Source organism: Carassius auratus, unplaced genomic scaffold (genome assembly GCF_003368295.1).
Source record: "Carassius auratus strain Wakin unplaced genomic scaffold, ASM336829v1 scaf_tig00013767, whole genome shotgun sequence".
NCBI classification, from domain to species: domain Eukaryota; kingdom Metazoa; phylum Chordata; class Actinopteri; order Cypriniformes; family Cyprinidae; genus Carassius; species Carassius auratus.
Window position 1 is genome coordinate 1321120 of NW_020524440.1, and position 18191 is coordinate 1339310.

The following is an 18191-nucleotide window of genomic DNA, read 5'->3' on the forward strand; positions in this document are numbered from 1 at the left end:
ATTTACCTCCACTTCCTCTACGATTCTTCTTCTACGGTTTACATGACACACGATCTGCTGCCACCTACTGGATGTGTGTGTAAGTGTTACTTCCGACAGGCAGTAGAAATCCAGGGTTTAATCTCTAAATAATAAAAAAAAGTTTAATGAAATAAAAAGAAAATAAAGTTATAAATAAAAAAAATATATATATACACATATGTGCAGTATATATTTTTTACAAATATTTATAAAATGTATTTTTACATGTATATATTTATATTAATATAATTTATATTATAAATATAAATCTAGTTCATATATTAAAAAAACATTTTTCTTAAATACATAAATACATGCATACATACATAATAAATATAAATAGCACACTCACATATATTATGTAAACAAAAAGGTTTATTTTAGATGCATTATTTTTAAGAGTCTGTTTATATATATATATATATATATATATATATATATATATATACATACAGACGTTTAAAAATCATAATAAAAATTATAAATACACACACAAAACAATTAATATAACTATAATTAATCCTAAAATAAAAATAATAATACATAATTATAAAATAATAATAATACAAATATATTAATAAGAATAATTAGTATAAAATTAACTTTAGTAGCTGCTAACAGAGATCAAACGTTTCCTTTTTATGTTATATAGTATAAATACATAAATTAATTAAATTAATCATTTGATTAATTAATTTTAACACTTATAAAATGCCTATAATTTTATTTGATTGTTGAATAGTTTATTCAGTTTTCTACTGTTAGAATCAAATGAGAGTATTATATCATTATGAATTAATTAATGCTGATAATACTACCATTTCAGAGAGAATTCAGAGAAAAAATGTGAGTTTAATATGGTCAGTAATTTAAACAAATAATTCTGAATTAATGAACAAAAGTTAACTGACAATAGCTTACTTATTGCCAGTCATCAGTCAGTGTAGGCTATAATTAATACATGGAAAAAGAAGGTATGTTTTATAAATGCAGTAGAAAAACGAGATAAAAAAAAAAAAGATATAGTAGTATCCAGCAGGGAAATTATGTGATAAACCCCAACGAAATAAAATAAGTCGTTACTAAAGCTGTCGACAGGGGCGAACTGGCCGGTACTCCAGGACGGCAGGCGGGCCGGCCCACCACCCACCACACACACAGTCATCACCTCATTCAGACTATAAGTCACACCTTAGTATAAGTCGTATCAGTCCAAAAATAAGTCATGAAGAGGAAAAAAACATAAATCACACTGGATTGTAAGTCACATTTATTTAGAACCAAGAACCAAGAGAAAACATTACCGTCTACAGCCGCGAGAGGGCGCTCTGACTACAGGAGCACTGAGCAGCATAGAGCGCCCTCTCGCCGCTGTAGACGGTAATGTTTTCTCTTGGTTCATTTCTCTCGGTTCATGTTAAATACATTTTTATAAATAAGTCGCACCTGACTGTAAGTCGCAAGGCCCGGCCAAACTATATAAAAAAGTGCGACTTATAGTCCTGAAAATACAGTAAGTATGGAACATGAGAGGAAGAGTTACTTGCTAGGGATGATGTTAGGAAGTGACATTGAGGTTGCTACATTTTTAATGATTACAGTAGTTAAAACAGCTAAAATTCAACATTTTAGCTGTATTTTGTGCATCTACTTTTATAAATGGTGGTAACGTTACAGTTAATGCTTACAAACTTTGAAGATTTTGAATACAGAAGTTACATTTGTAATGGTGTATTTTCATTAAGATGTGGTATTATTTGTGCAGTAGGATTAATTACTGCATAAATTAATTAAGATTATTAAGTGATAAATTCATTTTAAGACAGCATGGAATAGATTGTATAATATGCTGTTATAACATATTATATAATCTATTCCATGCTATCTTAGAATAAAACCTGTTTGTTTTTTTAATCCATTTCATAATTTGTTTATTCAGGTTGAGCTTAGACCAAGAGCAGAGAAAGACACTCACTCCAGCTCAACTTTAAATGACTTTTAAGCGCCCCAAGTCAGATTTTTTTTTTTTTTTTGTCAAACCACCCTCAGAAGTAGACAAAATACCTGACAGTACAGAGAGTGTTTAAGTTGAGTGTTTAAATCAACAGTACACAAAGATGGCGCAGACAGACTGTTGTCGAGTTTCCGCGCGCCGATTGCTTTGGGCCGGGTTTTATTCCCAGTCCATCCCTGTCCATGAACATAACCAGGTGAGCAGATCACTCTCTCACTATTTGATTGCTCTAGTCTTTATCCACTCATCATCATCATCCACCAATCAGAACACACGAGAACTCTTTGACCACAGCTGCTGCACTTCAAAAGCTCTTGCAGCAGCTCAACACTGGTTTTCTCTGAGGTGGTCGGATCACATCAGATTGTGGTTAATCTTGCAGATCATGACTTATATCTACTCTTCCTCTCCCTGCAGTTTGCTAATATAAAGATTCCTCCTTTGAACTCCCACCTCTTCTGTGGGTTTTATTGTTCTGGGTCTAAATTTGGGCTCCTGGGGTATCAAAAAAAGAAAAATTTTGAATCTCCAAGGTGAACGTTATGACAATACACTGTTACAAAAAAGAGTTCATTGGGGTTCTATATAGAACCATAGGGTTCTTTACTCAACTCCAAAGAACCTTTTATGCTAAAAAGGTTCTATAATGACAAGAAAGAACCCTTTTGGCACAAGGTTCTTTAGGCTATTATTCATTCATATATTACATTATTCTGCAACATTTTGTATTTGTAATTAAATTATTGTTTGTAAAACTTATTGTTTGTGTAACTTAATATCACATTTTAATCATGCTGATTTTTGGAGAAAAAATAAAATGGCACTCTTTGTGTGATATTGATTAACTACATAAAATTATATAAATATCTAAATTTTTGAACCCCCATATTTTGAATTTTGTGATCATTGACATGCATTCATAAATGCATTTGAATACACCGAATAATGCAGTGAAAGAACACACTCAAAATGCACATGCGCACTAGTATGACTTCATCATGTAACTTACATTAGCCTAGATGCGTGCACTTTTTAGGCACGATTTGTTTAAAATGATTTTCGATCCCCAAACTGACTCAAATGATTCGCGAAACCGCTCCGAACTCCCGAACAGACTCAAATGATTCGCGATCCCCAAACTGACTGAAATGATTCGCGAATCCGCTCTGAACTGCCGAACTCACTCAAATGATTCGCGAACCCGCTATGAACTCCCGAACAGACTCAAATGATTCGCGATCCCCAAACTGACTCAAATGATTCGCGAACCCGCTTTGAACTCCCGAACTGACTCAAATGATTCGCGATCCCCAAACTGACTCGATTCGCGAAACCGCTCCGAACTTTCGAACTGACTCAAATGATTCGTGATCCCCAAACTGACTCAAATGATTCGAGATGCCGCCACGAACTCCCGAACTGATTCAAATGATTCGCGATCCCCAAACTGACTCAAATGATTTGCGATCCCGCTACGAACTCCCGAACTGATTCAAATGATTCGCGATCCCCAAACTGACTCAAATGATTTGCGATCCCGCTTTGAACTCCCGAACTGACTCAAATGATTCGCGAACCCGCTACGAACTCCCGAACAGACTCAAATGATTCGCGATCCCCAAACTGTCTCAAATGATTAGCGATCCCGCTACGAACTCCCGAACTGATTCAAATGATTCGATCCCCAAACTGACTCAAATGATTCGCGAACCCGCTCCGAACTCCCGAACTGACTCAAATGATTCGTGATCCGTATCGAACTCCCAAACTGACTCAAATGATTCGCGAACCACGAACTCCCGAACTGATTCAAATGATTTGCGATCCCCAAACTGACTCAAATGATTAGCGAAACCGCTTTGAACCACATATAAATACCTAGACGCCTCATTGGTACGTGATACGTCAACGCGTCCGCCATGTTAGTGAGGGCAAGACTGCCTTAAAACAAATGAAAGTAAACGGGGAGCTGCGGTTTTTACTGAATAAAAACACGATAACGTTCACATTTATCAACCGATTTCAAAGTTTGTGATCTATGTGCAGTTAAAAAAACTTTGCCACCAGTTATTTAGTTAAGTTTGGAAAATTATTAATTGAACGCTCACATTTGTCTCACTTGTTGATTTCGTTGATTTTTTTGGTTTACAAATCTGTTAATTTAGTATAACTGTAACATATTCATGTAATGTAATTTGAATGTACATTACATGATATGTAGTTGTTTTATTGCTTTCTCTGTGTTAGGCTAAATCTCAACATTTTTCTTTCTTTTTGTTTCTCTTTCTTGTGTCTCAGGTCAGATCGGAACTCCGAAATGCGTTTCGCGAATCATTTGATCGGGGCTTCGGAGCAAGTTCGCAAAACATTCGATTCAGATCTGGACTGCGAAGCGTGTTTCGCGAATCATTTGATCGGGGCTTCGGAGCGAGTTCGCAAAACATTTGATTCAGATCTGGACTCCGAATCGCGTTTCGCGAATCATTTGAGATCAGGTCTTTCCAGCGGATTTGCAAAGCATTTGATTATATCATGTAGGCTACTAGATCAAGTTTAAATAAAGAGAAAAGAGGTTTAGAGACAAATTTTTGTTAATAGCCTGTTAGTAATCCCACAGTCCATAGCATCAGTAACTGTATAATTTAGTAAGGGAAAATTAAAACAAAATTGGATGGGTTTCAATTTTTATTTCATTTATGTAGCAATGGTCATCTTAACCTATGTGCAGTGTTCAGGGTATTTCAGGACCCTAAATTAAATTCTAATTCTAATACTGCATCATACAAGTGTTTATTTGAGTTGAATATTTCGATATTCATGTAAGGAAACGAAGCCATAATTTGATAAGTTTACATTTACATTTATTAATTTAGCAGAGGCTTTTATCCAAATGAGGATAAAAAACAACACAACAAAAACAACAAAAAGTTTATAAGCGAGAATAAACAAGATGCATGCAAAATGAAGGCAGATATTTTCTGATATGTTAAGAAATAATATAAAATAAAAATGCTAAATAATTTTGCCAAAATATTTGACTCCAAAAGTCCAGATGATTCAAGCTGTTCGTGACTGTGAGTGTAACAGCAGCAGCAGAGATTATTAACCGTAAATGAAAACATTTAAAACTCTTTAAAAAAAAAAAAATGTAGCAAAACATTACATTCAGATGATATGATAGATGATAGAACTCTCTGTGATTATCAGTGTCAGACTGTGTGTGTTGTTTTGTCCGGGGCTCGTGGGACAGGCGTACTACTCTGGCTGTGACATCATCATCCTGGGGAGGGACTTTGAGAGGATTCAGATCATCCCAAACACGGGAACATCCAGGTGGACACACACACACACACGGTTCTGGCTTCCAAACAACATCAAGGTCTTTATAAACTGTTACAGCACTTACTCAAGAGTGACACATAGCATAGCTTTTAGCCTCATCGTTGCAGTTTGAGGTTTAGGAATTAGTTTTTTTTTTTTTTTTTTTTTTAGCCTTTATGTTTATGTCAGTTTTAATTATTTTAGCATTTTAACTTTTTTGTAAAAAGTTACTACTTTAATTTTAGTACTGTTTTCATTTAATTTATAGTGCTTTTTACTTCACAAATCATTGCAAAACAACTTTACAGAAAATTAAGTTTCTATAATATTTAGTAGTAGCTTACACGATTTATCTATATAATTTTACTTTGGCTTTATTTCAATTACAGAAAACTGTTTTAGTAGTTTCAGTCTTAGTTAACAACAATGACACATAGTTGGTTGCTTTGGGAATTACTAGTTAGGAATAAAAGTTTAACTGTGTGTGCTTATTTTAAATATAATTTTTTTTAAATAAAATGTAAAAATTATATATTTTTTGTACGAGTTTCTGTCTTCTGCTGAATGCTAAAAAGATGATGCTTTAAACACCAAACGGTTGACGGTACCCATTCACTTCCATAGTATTTCTTCCTGTAGCATATTAGTCAATGGGTGCCGTCAACTGTTCGCTCTCAAAAAAACATCTTCTTTAGTGTTCAGCAGAAAAAAAAAAACACTTTTTCAGACTGAGGAAGAGTAAACAATCGCAGTACTTGATAGTTTGATTCCTTTCACAGACAATACAGTTATATGAGTGTTAATCTAAACTGTGTTTGAATATGAAGCAGTTTGTGTGTGAAGACATTTGTGAATCAACCAATCAGCTGTCACTCGATTTCAGAGCCGCTAACTAGAATAAGATCACAGCTACTTTTATTTTCAGTATAAATATGGAGTTGAAAACACGAGGCTTGATGAAATTATACTGTGATAAATATAAAGCATATTTATAATCTTCGAGGCTCCTGCAGAAGTATGTTTTAGGAAGATTGTCCAGGGTTTATTTTTTACTCTTTTTTTTTTTTTACCTGTCACCGTTCGACTCGGACACAAACACGAGAGATTTAAATTTGATGAAGGTCATGGTGTTCTTCTTCACCACAGAGAATGATGCTCTTCCTCTTGTTTTCCAGCTCAAATATCTGAACATCCTTAAATCGAGAAGCATTTACTGAAATATAAATGAGTTCATGTTTAAAACAAGAACAAATATCTGTCAGCGGCTAAGAAAAACTATAGTTTTCACCTTTGGCAGATTTTTTTTCCCCGTTTTAAGAATTAACCAATAAAAATCTAAAAATAAATATATTGAGTAGATAATAAAAATTCATATCTGAGGTAATTATGCATCCCCTGCAAATGTCTTGGTTTCATGATGTTCATATATTAGCACTGGAATACAGAGTGTAATAATTTTTTCTTCCCCAGATTATTGCTGATGAGAGGAAGCAGTGAGGAATCCGCTGTATAGTGATCATGCTCTCTGCCTTTTAACCTCTCAAATCGGAATATATACGCCAATTAATCTAATTTTATATCGAGTATGAAGAGATCTGTAATATACTTGACTGTATGTAATGAGAAAATAAATTACTTAATGCAACATCCATTATTTCTTTGCTGGGTTTAAAAGTTTTTTTTATGAATGATTATGTCATCTTTTATTATAAACATGAGCCCAGTATTAGCATTTATATCAACATTATTAGAAATGTCTGAATGAATCAGAATCAAAAGATTAAGTGATTAATGCAGAGATTTTCTTCCTTAGTATTTCTGTCTTGTTTTCTGGTATAAATTAATGCTTTCAAATGATTAATCGCCTTAGAATATGAGCTGGGTCATTCTGTCGATTCATTCAGGGCTGCTCTGGGTTTAGTACAAACACAACACTAGTCAGGGAGGTATAGTCTTGTCCCTGAGAACAGGTTTCCTCAGCTTTCCTTAAGGCTGTCCTTGTCCTGTTTGCAAATGACTAAAAGGGAAGAAAAAAGAATACATAGAATAAGTTCACAGTTTTATGAAAAGCAATGAAATCCTTATAATCAAGTGATGATAAACTTAATCGGTAACACTTTTGAATAATGGTCCATTAGTTAATATTAGTAAACTACTTTAGTTAAAATGATCTAAGCAAGAACAATCCTTCTACAGCATTTATTAATCTTAGTTGATGTTCAATTCAACATTTACTAATGCATTATTTAAATCAAAAGTTGTGCTAACAATGAAAAACTGTATTTTCATTAACTAACATGAACAAAGATTAATAAAGACAGTAATACATGTATTGTTCATTGTTTGTTCATGTTCGTTAATGAATTGACTAACATTAACTAAAGGACTAGTATTCTAAAGTGTTACCACTTCATCTTTGTAAATAAGTAACGGTAGTGAAATTAAAGAGAGAAGATTTAGCTCCATCATTAATCTAGACAGTCAAAGGGCTCACCTCTGTATATTGTGCTCATAACACCATTTAGTTTATTATATAAACGGCAATATAAGTTAAAACGTAATAAGAATTCGTTTAAACTTTGAATTCTTATGAAGTCTCCGCTTTCACTGCTAACTGCGTTAGCGATATCGCTAGCTATTTATTAATAGTCTGACACTGGCTGTCAACATAATGTTAAAAATGACCAAAAAACATCGAGAAATAACAGCTGAGTCTTACCTGTGAAAGATAACACCCCGAGATCTGTTTTTATTATCGTGTTACGGTTTGTAGGTGTCCCAATCTGTCGATGAGTCTGGTATGTTTTCTTTTTTCCTGATGTGAGAGTTATGAGAGTTGCCCGCTCCAATATGGCGGCGTTGACGTGCGGTCGAGCGGCCAATGGGGCGTCTAGGTTTATTTATTTATTTATATATGTCTATGGTTCTAACAGTTCGGACATTGCATGTCTATGCTTTGAACTCCCGAACTGACTCAAATGATTCGTGGACCCGCTTTGAACTCCCGAACAGACTCAGATGATTTGCAAACCTGCTTTGAACTCTCAAAGCAGGTTGTTAACTCTGTTGTTAACAAATAAAATATCAATATTTCCATTCCGAACTGCTTTCCACGTCGAAACATCCACGAACAAATGATTCGCGAACCCGCTCCGAACTCCCGAACTGATTCAAATGATTTGCGACCCTCGAACTGACTCAAATGATTCGCGAACCCGCTACGAACTCCCGAACTGATTCAAATGATTTGCGATCCCCGAACTGACTCAATTGATTCGCGAACCCGCTCCGAACTGCCGAAGTGAATCAAATGATTTGCGATCCTCGAACTGATTCAAATGATTCGCGATCCCCGAACTGACTCAAATGATTCGCGAACCCGCTACGAACTCTCGAACTGACTCAAATGATTCGCGAACCCGCTACGAACTCCCGAACTGATTCAAATGATTTGCGATCCCCGAACTGACTCAATTGATTCGCGAACCCGCTCCGAACTGCCGAACTGAATCAAATGATTTGCGATCCTCGAACTGACTCAAATGATTCGCGAACCCACTAAGAACTCCCGAACTGATTCAAATGATTTGCGATCCCCGAACTGACTCAAATGATTTGCGATCCCCGAACTGACTCAAATGATTCGCGAACCCGCTACGAACTCCCGAACTGACTCAAATGATTCGCGAACCTGCTATGAACTCCCGAACTGACTCAAATGATTCGCGAACCCGCTACGAACTCCCGAACTGACTCAAATGATTCGCGAACCCGAACAGACTCAGAAGATTTGCAAACCTGCTTTGAACTCTCAAAGCAGGTTGTTAACTCTGTTGTTAACAAATAAAATATCAATATTTCCATTCCGAACTGCTTTCCACGTCGAAACATCCACGAACAAATGATTCGCGAACCCGCTCCGAACTCCCGAACTGATTCAAATGATTTGCGATCCTCGAACTGACTCAAATGATTCGCGAACCCGCTACGAACTCCCAAACTGATTAAAATGATTTGCGATCCCCGAACTGACTCAATTGATTCGCGAACCCGCTCCGAACTGCCGAACTGAATCAAATGATTTGCGATCCTCGAACTGACTCAAATGATTCGCGAACCCGCTAAGAACTCCCGAACTGATTCAAATGATTTGCGATCCCCGAACTGACTCAAATGATTCGCGATCCCCGAACTGACTCAAATGATTCGCGAACCCGCTACGAACTCCCGAACTGACTCAAATGATTCGCGAACCCGCTTTGAACTCTCGAACTGACTCAAATGATTCGCGATCCCCAAGTGCATTTATTTAGAACCAAGAGAAAACATTACAGTCTACAGCCCTCTCGCCCTCTCGTTCATTTCTCTCGGTTCATGTTAAATTAGTTTTTATAAATAAGTTGCACGCACTGACTATAAGTCGCAGGACCAGCCAAACTATGAAAAAAAGTGCAACTTATAGTCCGGAAAATACAGTAAGTATGGAACATGAGAGGAGAAAGAGTTACTTGCTAGGGATGATGTAAGGAAGTGATATTCAGGTAGCTACATTTTTAATGATTACAGTAGTTAAAGCAGCTAAACACATTTTAGCTGTAAAATGCCACATGCAGTAGCTAATATTAAGAAATATTTTTTGCTTTTACTTTTAAAAATGTTGGTAACGTTACAGTTAATGCTTACAAACTTTGAAGATTTTGAATAGGCCTATAGAAGTTACATTTGTAATGGTGTATTTTCATTTAAATGTGGTATTATTATTTGTGCAGTAAGATTAATTACTGCATAAATTAATTAAGATTATTAAGTAATAAATTCATTTTAAGACATCATGGAATAGACTGTGTAATATGCTGTTATAACGCGCCGATTGCTTTGGACCGGGTTTAGTCAAAATCCAGGGCCGTTTTTTATTCCCAGTCCTTCCCTGGTTTGTAGATACCCTGCAGTTCAGGAAGGATGTCGTGCACGCGCACACGCGCTTGTCAGCAGAACAGATACAGCTCGCGCTCGCAGACGAACATCACGCGCTCATTCTGAATTAAAGTGAATAAAAACGTCCTCGGTACAAGACTGGAGTTATTCGAGTTAAGGTGAGACTTCGATTCAATCTTGTTTCTTCATGCAATGGTCATCTACTTCATCTTTAGTCAGTAAACAATGAGAAGTTTACTTCTGTTTACTTGTTTCAAGTACAAAGTACACTTCTTAATTTTCAAAATGATGTATGGTCAATTTGGACAAACAATATTTTGACATTTATGACACTGTTGAGGTGACACCCTACAACTAATTATAATTTGTCATTGCTTGTGTTCAATACTTTACTAAGTCTATATATTATTTAATGTCTAACATCTAAAATATGCATCAGTCATCTATATGATAAATTCTATAACGTTTGTTCATGTTTAGGGTTAAGTACATTGAAAAATCAATAAAGCAAGTAATAGTAAGTTTTAAAGTGATCTGAAGGAGAGCACATATGTCTTTTATTATCTTTAAGACAAGTATGTACATACAAAATAAATCTATTCTGCGTTGGATTTACCTTATTCAAATAACTTCGTATATAGATACTATAAAGTATGAAATAACTTAGTGAAAATAGTAAAATTGATTTTACTCTTAATCAGGGTCAGATAGGGACTAGTATTTAACTTGAGATGTTTGCTTCATGAATGCTCTGTAGGTAAAAGTAGGCAGATTTTTAAAACAGCAAACACTTGTCAAAAATGTTTATTATGGCTCCTGGACATTCGCTTGAGGCTTTGATAATTTTGTCAGTTCTGTCGGACTCAGCAGGATTTTAAAATTAGACACTTTCCCAAATCACTTTCAGAGCAGCTGCACAAATATATTTCATGAACTCAAGTCACATTTTGAAATGTTTCTCAGGGCTCTGTCTTAGGGGACAAAAGTCATCATATTTACATTTACATTAATGCATTTAGCAGACGCTTTTATCCAAAGCGACTTACAGTGCATTCAGGCTATACATTTTTATTTATTTAATAGTATGATAATAGTATATTAGATGTTTCCATTAAGATCCCTTACCCCACAAACACCCAGACTGACTCCGTACAGTCCATCTATGCTAAATGTTTCTCTTTATGGATTTTTTCTCAGAGTTAGAGCCAAGCGTCTCAAATGGAGACAGAAGCCCTGGATGTCCAACAGCGGGACGGAGGGCAGGGCAGCGCACCGGACAAGTTCATGCCCCAGGAGAGTCATGTCCACACGACACAACCACAGGCCACCCGCAAACCTGACATCACAGGTGAGAGGGATGCTTATGAAGCAAATATTTTTAAGCTTAATGGGAGAAATATCATTTAAAATTGTAATTACATTTATACGCCAACATTTTTTTAAAGCTTTTAGACAAACATAAAGGAATAGTTCACCCAAAAATGAAAATTTGCTAAACATTTACTCACTCCTGGGCCATCCAAGATCTAGATGAGTTTGTTTCTTCATGAGAAATGGATCATTTAGCATCAGTTGCTCACCAATGGATCCACTGCAGTGAATGGGTGCCGCCAGAGTTCAAACAGATGATAAAGACATCACAGTAATCCACACCACTCCAGTCTATCAGTTAACGTCTATCCATAATATTGCTTTCTCCAGTGAAAAAGTCATTTAATCTGAATCAAGATAGAAATATGTACAGATTACGCACTCTTTACCAGTGAAATACATTTAAAACGAGTGTGTTGATGTGAGAAGACAACAGAGGATGGACTTTTTTTTATGGACTGAAATGTGACAGTTTATGCTTAAACCTCTTAATGATAGATTTGTTTCTTACAAGCACACCGCTTCTCCTTTCACAAGATTGGTGTGGATTACTTGTGGATTAGTTTGATGTTTTTATCATCTGTTTTGACTCTCGTTCTGACGGCACCCATTCACTACAGAGGATCCATTGCTGAGCAAGTGATCTAATGCTACATATCTCCAAATCTGTTCTGAAGAAGAAACAAACTCCTCTACATCTTGGATGGCCTGTGAGTAAGTACATTTTAGGCAAACTTAAATTTTGGGGTGAACTTTTCCTTTAAATAATTGTTTGTGACTGACAGGTCCTGTCCCAGCTGAGATTGTTGTCAACGGAAGAAATGAGTCCCTGACAGACAGTGTCTCAACCAATGATGATGCTTTACTGCTTCCTGACCACATACCTACAGTTTCACGCAAAATAGAGAAAGGCAACGGTATTTACGTTTTTATGCATCAGAAGGCAATGAATAATTGAAACAAATAATTCTAACAAAAATTTAAATCACTTGCTAGTTCCGATCATGTATTTTTCTTTTCTGTGAACTATTCCTTAACACAAGGCATAGAATGCAAACATAGTTATAAAACTGACTATGCAGTTAATTTATGATAATTTGTTGCAAGTGAATATATATTTTATAAACTGTAATGTATTCAAATGTCTTATTATCTGAACTGAACACATTTCAGTGAAGCCCAGTATTCCCAGTGGCTCTGCTATAATTCGTACTCCTCCGGCTTCTTCATCAGGAGGATCGACGCCTCGCCCGACAACACAACAGAAATGCAACGGACATGCAAAGTGCAATGGACACAGAAAACACACACCCTCCACCTCCAAGAGCAAGCAGCGCTTCAAGGCTGATGCCTCGCAGATACAGAGAGTAGCTGGAGATGGTAAGAGTAAAACTATTTGCCCTTTTAAAAATTATATCTATTGGTTCAACCCATAGTCAAACCACATATTTTTATGTATTTTTAGAGCACGTGGGACATGTTTGAAAAGAGGCCTCCACCCACAGGGCGATTCGTAAATATAGGGCCTGGTCTTATCTTTCAGTGACACTAGAACGGGCTTATGGCTTTATCTTCATGTGTTTAATGGTCTCTTCATGTCAGCACTTGATAATTCTTTCCATTAGGTCAAATGTCTTTGTTTGATCACTAACTCACATTTTAAATACTCAGAGGGCTTGATGTTTTGATAACTCCATGAGTTTGTGGCATTATTTCACATGTTGTGAAGGAATTCATTTAGGATTAAATAGATAAAATAAGCAGTCTATATTTTTTAATGTAGAAAAGAAAATTGTTTGGAATTTTCAGAGGGTAATGTAAGTGTAAACTTATACTTGTAAAATGCTAATTAGGCCAGTAGACACTTAAGTTTGATTACTATGATCAAGAAATTATAATGTCACTCTCTTGATTATAATAACATCAAGTTAAAACCACCACAAAAAAAGAGAAGAAGAAAAAATATCAGCATAACAAGGTTGGGGGAAAAAACTGGAGAGAATAATACACACTTTTCTCTGATGCATAAAACATAAACAAAAATAACTGGATATTCTAATTTCAATAACAGCATTTTGTATTCTAAATTAAAGCTAATACTTGATACATTTATAGCTATTTCTCAGTATAAATGATCAGAAGTGACATTGAAGACATTTATAATCTTACAAAATATTTGTATTTAAAATAAATGCTTTTTTATTTCTATTCAAGAATCCTGAAAAAAAGGTATCACTGTTTCCACAAAAACTGTTTTCATCGCTGATAATAATCAGAAATGTTTCTTAAGCAGAAAATCAGCATATTAAAATGATTTCTGAAGGATCATGTGACACTGAAGACTGGAGTATGATGCTGAAAATACAGCTGCACATCACAGAGATAAATTACAATTCAAAATATATTCAAATATAAAACTTAATTTAAATTGAATTATATTTTTGGTTTTATTGCATTTTTGATCAAATAAATGCAGCCTTGTGGAACAGAAGAGACTTTTCTCAAAAACATCATAAATTCCTTTGCGTTTCATTTAAGACAGGGTTTAAATCTTTCAAATGATCTGACACAGCCTGATGAATTATATCGTCATTATAGTCACAAAAAGGGCACGGATGGTTTTGAATACTGTGGTAATCAGAGTATGTGTGTGGCTGGTTTCAGACTGCTGTGCACACTGCATCCTAGCGTGTCTGTTCTGCGAGGTGCTGTCGTGGTGTTCGGCCGTGGCTCAGTGTTTGGCCTGCGGTCTGGAGTGTGACGCTCTCTGCTGCTGTGGGGAAGCGGCCACCGGAGGTCTGGCCTGCTGTACTGAGGACACCTGCTCTGCCCTGCTGGATTGTGGGATACTGGAGGACTGTTGCCAGTCTTCAGACTGTCTGGAGATCTGTGTGGAATGCTGCTCCATCTGTTTCACTGCCTAACTGGACTCTCAACAGACTGATATCAACTGCTCAATAGACTGTAAGCGTTGGGTATATATATCATTGTTATCCCACATTTTGTATTTATTTAGAATGAAAATGAAGTTGTTGCATCAGTCAAAGTTGGCCGTTTCTGTACGAGGCTACTCTCTGAATTCTGACAGGCTTTAAATCTAAAGTGTGTTATTTTTTAAATACCTACAGAATCCATTTTTTTTTATGTTAAATATTGCTTCGCTTATTGGTAAAATCGACCATTGGCGTTAGTTCAGGAAATCTTTTTCATTATTGCAATTCTGTTTGGTGACACTAGTGGCACAGGAATGACACACTTCATCTTTACCGGGGAAGAGCAAAAGATTTAGACCACCGTTTGGAAGTTGGTAGGATTGTGCAGCAAAACATGATTTTTGTCTTGTTTTCCAGTACAAATATCTAAACAATGTTAAATCAAGTTATATTTATTTGAGATGCAAAATTACTTAAGGTATTAGGTCTTAAGGTTATTGTATTTACCCCACTGGCAGATTATATTTTCTTGTTTTTGATGATTTCAGACAAGACTTAATATCTTGGGTTGCTTCTCAAGTAAATGTTCATGATTTAAGAATTGTTAGATATTTGTAATTGAAAACAACATCAAAATGACTATTTGTAATATGGATGTTTCAAGTTTTTACTTGGTCACAAAATACAGTAAAAACTGTAAAAAAAATTGTGAAATATTATTACAGTTTTCTATTTGAATATATTTCAAAATATAATTTATTCCTGTGATACAACGCTGAATTTTCAGCATCATTCCTTCAGTCTTCAGGCACATGATCTTCAGAAATTATTCTGATATTCTGATTTGCTGCTTAAGAAACATTTTGTTATTATCAATGCTGAAAACAGTTGTGCTGCTTAACATGTATATGTTTGAAGCCCTGACACTTGTTTTAGGATTATTTGATGAATAGAACTTTTTAAAACAACAGCATTTATATAGCAATTGAGTCTTTACTGTCACTTTTGATACATTTTATGCATCTTTGCTGAGTAAAAGTAATTTCTTTCTTACTGACCCCAGACTTTTTAACAGTAGTGTAAATGTTTGTCGCCTATAACAAGGGGGTTATTCAGATAAAGTAGTTAATATTCTGCTGGTCATCTGATCACAACATGAGAGCAAATCGACCTTTATGTGGAATAATACTTTTTTCATTTTATAGTGCTTAGAAAAACAATCTAGTAAGTCATTTATTCTAAAGAATCAATTTGATCCTAATAGTCATTCTCTGTTTTAAAGTTTAGTATGGCAGCTGAGATTGAGGCATGAGGATCTTTGTTCTCAGCATTCTTAACTAAAGCTGGGTGATGCAAATCACCAGTCAGGATGACTATTAAAGCACTCGCATATTCCTCTGGGCATGTTGAATTTCACAGACTTTCTCCAGATGACTCTGGCCAGTGTTTGTACAGCAGGCACTGCTCTAGAGAGAGCTGATGTTGAGTCTGGCACAAGCTGGACAAGCTTTACTGACACCACCTCCCTCCCTCTCTTCATCCCGCTGTGGCTTACACATTATAAACATCAACTGAAAATGCTGCTCTCCATCACTGATTTATTGATTATATAATAAGCAATTAACGATTTGCAATATTTGAAAGTTTTGTTCAAGCATAATTTTTCATGTAGGATTAATAAAGTATCTGCCTATCGTTTAATGCTATCATTCAATCTGTTTAGTTAAAAGATCAAAAAGAAAATAAATTATTAGAATGCTAATTATCGTCACTCTAATAATCATATAACATATGCATATGCATATATATGTAAACTATATAATTTACTATACTATTATTTTTTATCATAAAAAAAAATATTTCTCAAGCATATATATTTATTTATTTATTCAAACATGCTCAAGAAACATTTATTATAACTGTATATTTGGGTCAAAGCTTAACAGGGTTTTTATGCATCAAAACAATAAAATAAATATTTATCCGCAAGAAGTTTTTAATCATTTAAAATTATAACATTTTATATTTTTATTACGTACAGGTTAGAATAATTTTACATAAATATGTTTGTAACACTGAATGATGAAGAAACATTATTTCATTCACATTTTGACAAGTTATTTGAAACATTAAAATAAACACTTGCATTTAAATTGCTTTGTATGTATATACAATCACTTTATAAAATGAATTTGATGCAGACACCAAAATAGGATTATCTTTAACAGTTTCGTTTATATGCTGTAAACCAATCAAGTCGAGTGCATGTGGAGATGACTCTTACCTCCTGAACCAAAGACTGCAGGAAGACAGTGTTTATTGTACAGATGTGCCAAGCGACGTCAACAGGAAGTGGAGGAAGTGACTGGGACGACAGGATATAGGCCACATGGCCATAAACCAGGTCTGGTTCTGACCCAGCGCTCCTGCCCACTGTTTCAAAGAGTCACTGTCACTCTGTGTCTGCAGGAAACAGGACAGGAAGCAGCTTTCAGCATCACTGCACCAAAAAAGACAAAACACGGTTTTATACAACAAAGCCCAAATGTCACGCTACAGTTGAAGAAGTCAGTATGATAGTGGGTCTGCTCTGCTTAGATTTGACACTAGTACCCAGAAATCAAACTGAAGAGAAATTTAGTTCACTTGTTCATTTCGTAGATGCTTTTGTTTTAGTGCCTAACAAATGAAGAACAGCAAACGCAGTGTAACTGAGCATCTGGTGAGTCTCCTGTAGTCTGTGACGTCTTTGCCTCCGGGGCTGCATGAAGGGTTTGCTAGACGACTGACCACAATCCTCCTTTTGTTCATTCAAGGTTTTGGAGAAGAAAGAGTGCTGACGTCGTGAAGACTCTCACCCATGAAGAACAACAAACTCTGCAGATTCCTCATGTCTGAAGAGCACCGCAACATTCAAACGGGGTGAAGAAATAATCATAACTTCCTTTATGTGGCCCTTGAAGGTTGAACGTCACACGTATAACAAGTTTAATTATATTAGTGGTGTTCCTCTTATTGCATTTTTATATATATATATATATATATATATATATATATATATATATATATATATATATATATATATATATATATATATATATATATATATATATTAAATCTTATTATATAATAAAATGTTATATTACAATCTAAAATATAATTAAGGTAAGCAACATTAAATTAAAATAATGTATTATAATTACAACATTCATATTATATAAATATAAGTTTGTATATAAATAGATATATTCATAAATAAAAAAATATAAATTATACATATATTTAAACAAATATACAGGTGCTATTCATATAATTAGAAGATCATCAAAAAGTTGATTTATTTTACTAATTATATTCAAAAAGTGAAACTTTTATATTATATTCATTCATTACACATTGTTTATTTCTTTTAATTTTGATGATTATAAGTGACAACTAAGGAAAATCCCAAGTTCAGTATCTCAGAAAATTTAAATATTAGTTAAGACCAATACAAAGAAAGGATATTTTTTTTATCTTGGCCAACTGAAAAGTTTGAACATGAAAAGTAGGAGTATGTACAGCACTCAATACTTAGTTGGGACTCCTTTTGCCTC

General features: G+C 34.9%; 1 protein-coding gene across 2 annotated transcripts; it reads left to right on the forward strand.

The window, feature by feature from the left end:
- The first annotated feature begins 10321 nt into the window (after positions 1 to 10321).
- LOC113074166 (myoD family inhibitor-like) lies at positions 10322 to 16361 on the forward strand. 2 transcript variants are annotated; one of them, XM_026246922.1, is made up of 5 exons: positions 10322 to 10449; positions 11489 to 11639; positions 12448 to 12579; positions 12836 to 13042; positions 14327 to 16361. In XM_026246922.1, exons 2-5 carry the CDS (start codon positions 11510 to 11512, stop codon positions 14584 to 14586), a joined length of 729 nt encoding a protein of 242 aa, XP_026102707.1. In that variant the 5' UTR covers positions 10322 to 10449; positions 11489 to 11509; the 3' UTR covers positions 14587 to 16361. The 2 variants fall into 2 exon arrangements, with proteins under 2 accessions (XP_026102707.1, XP_026102708.1); XM_026246923.1 differs by having other exon boundaries at positions 12896 to 13042.
- Positions 16362 to 18191: the final 1830 nt, after the last annotated feature.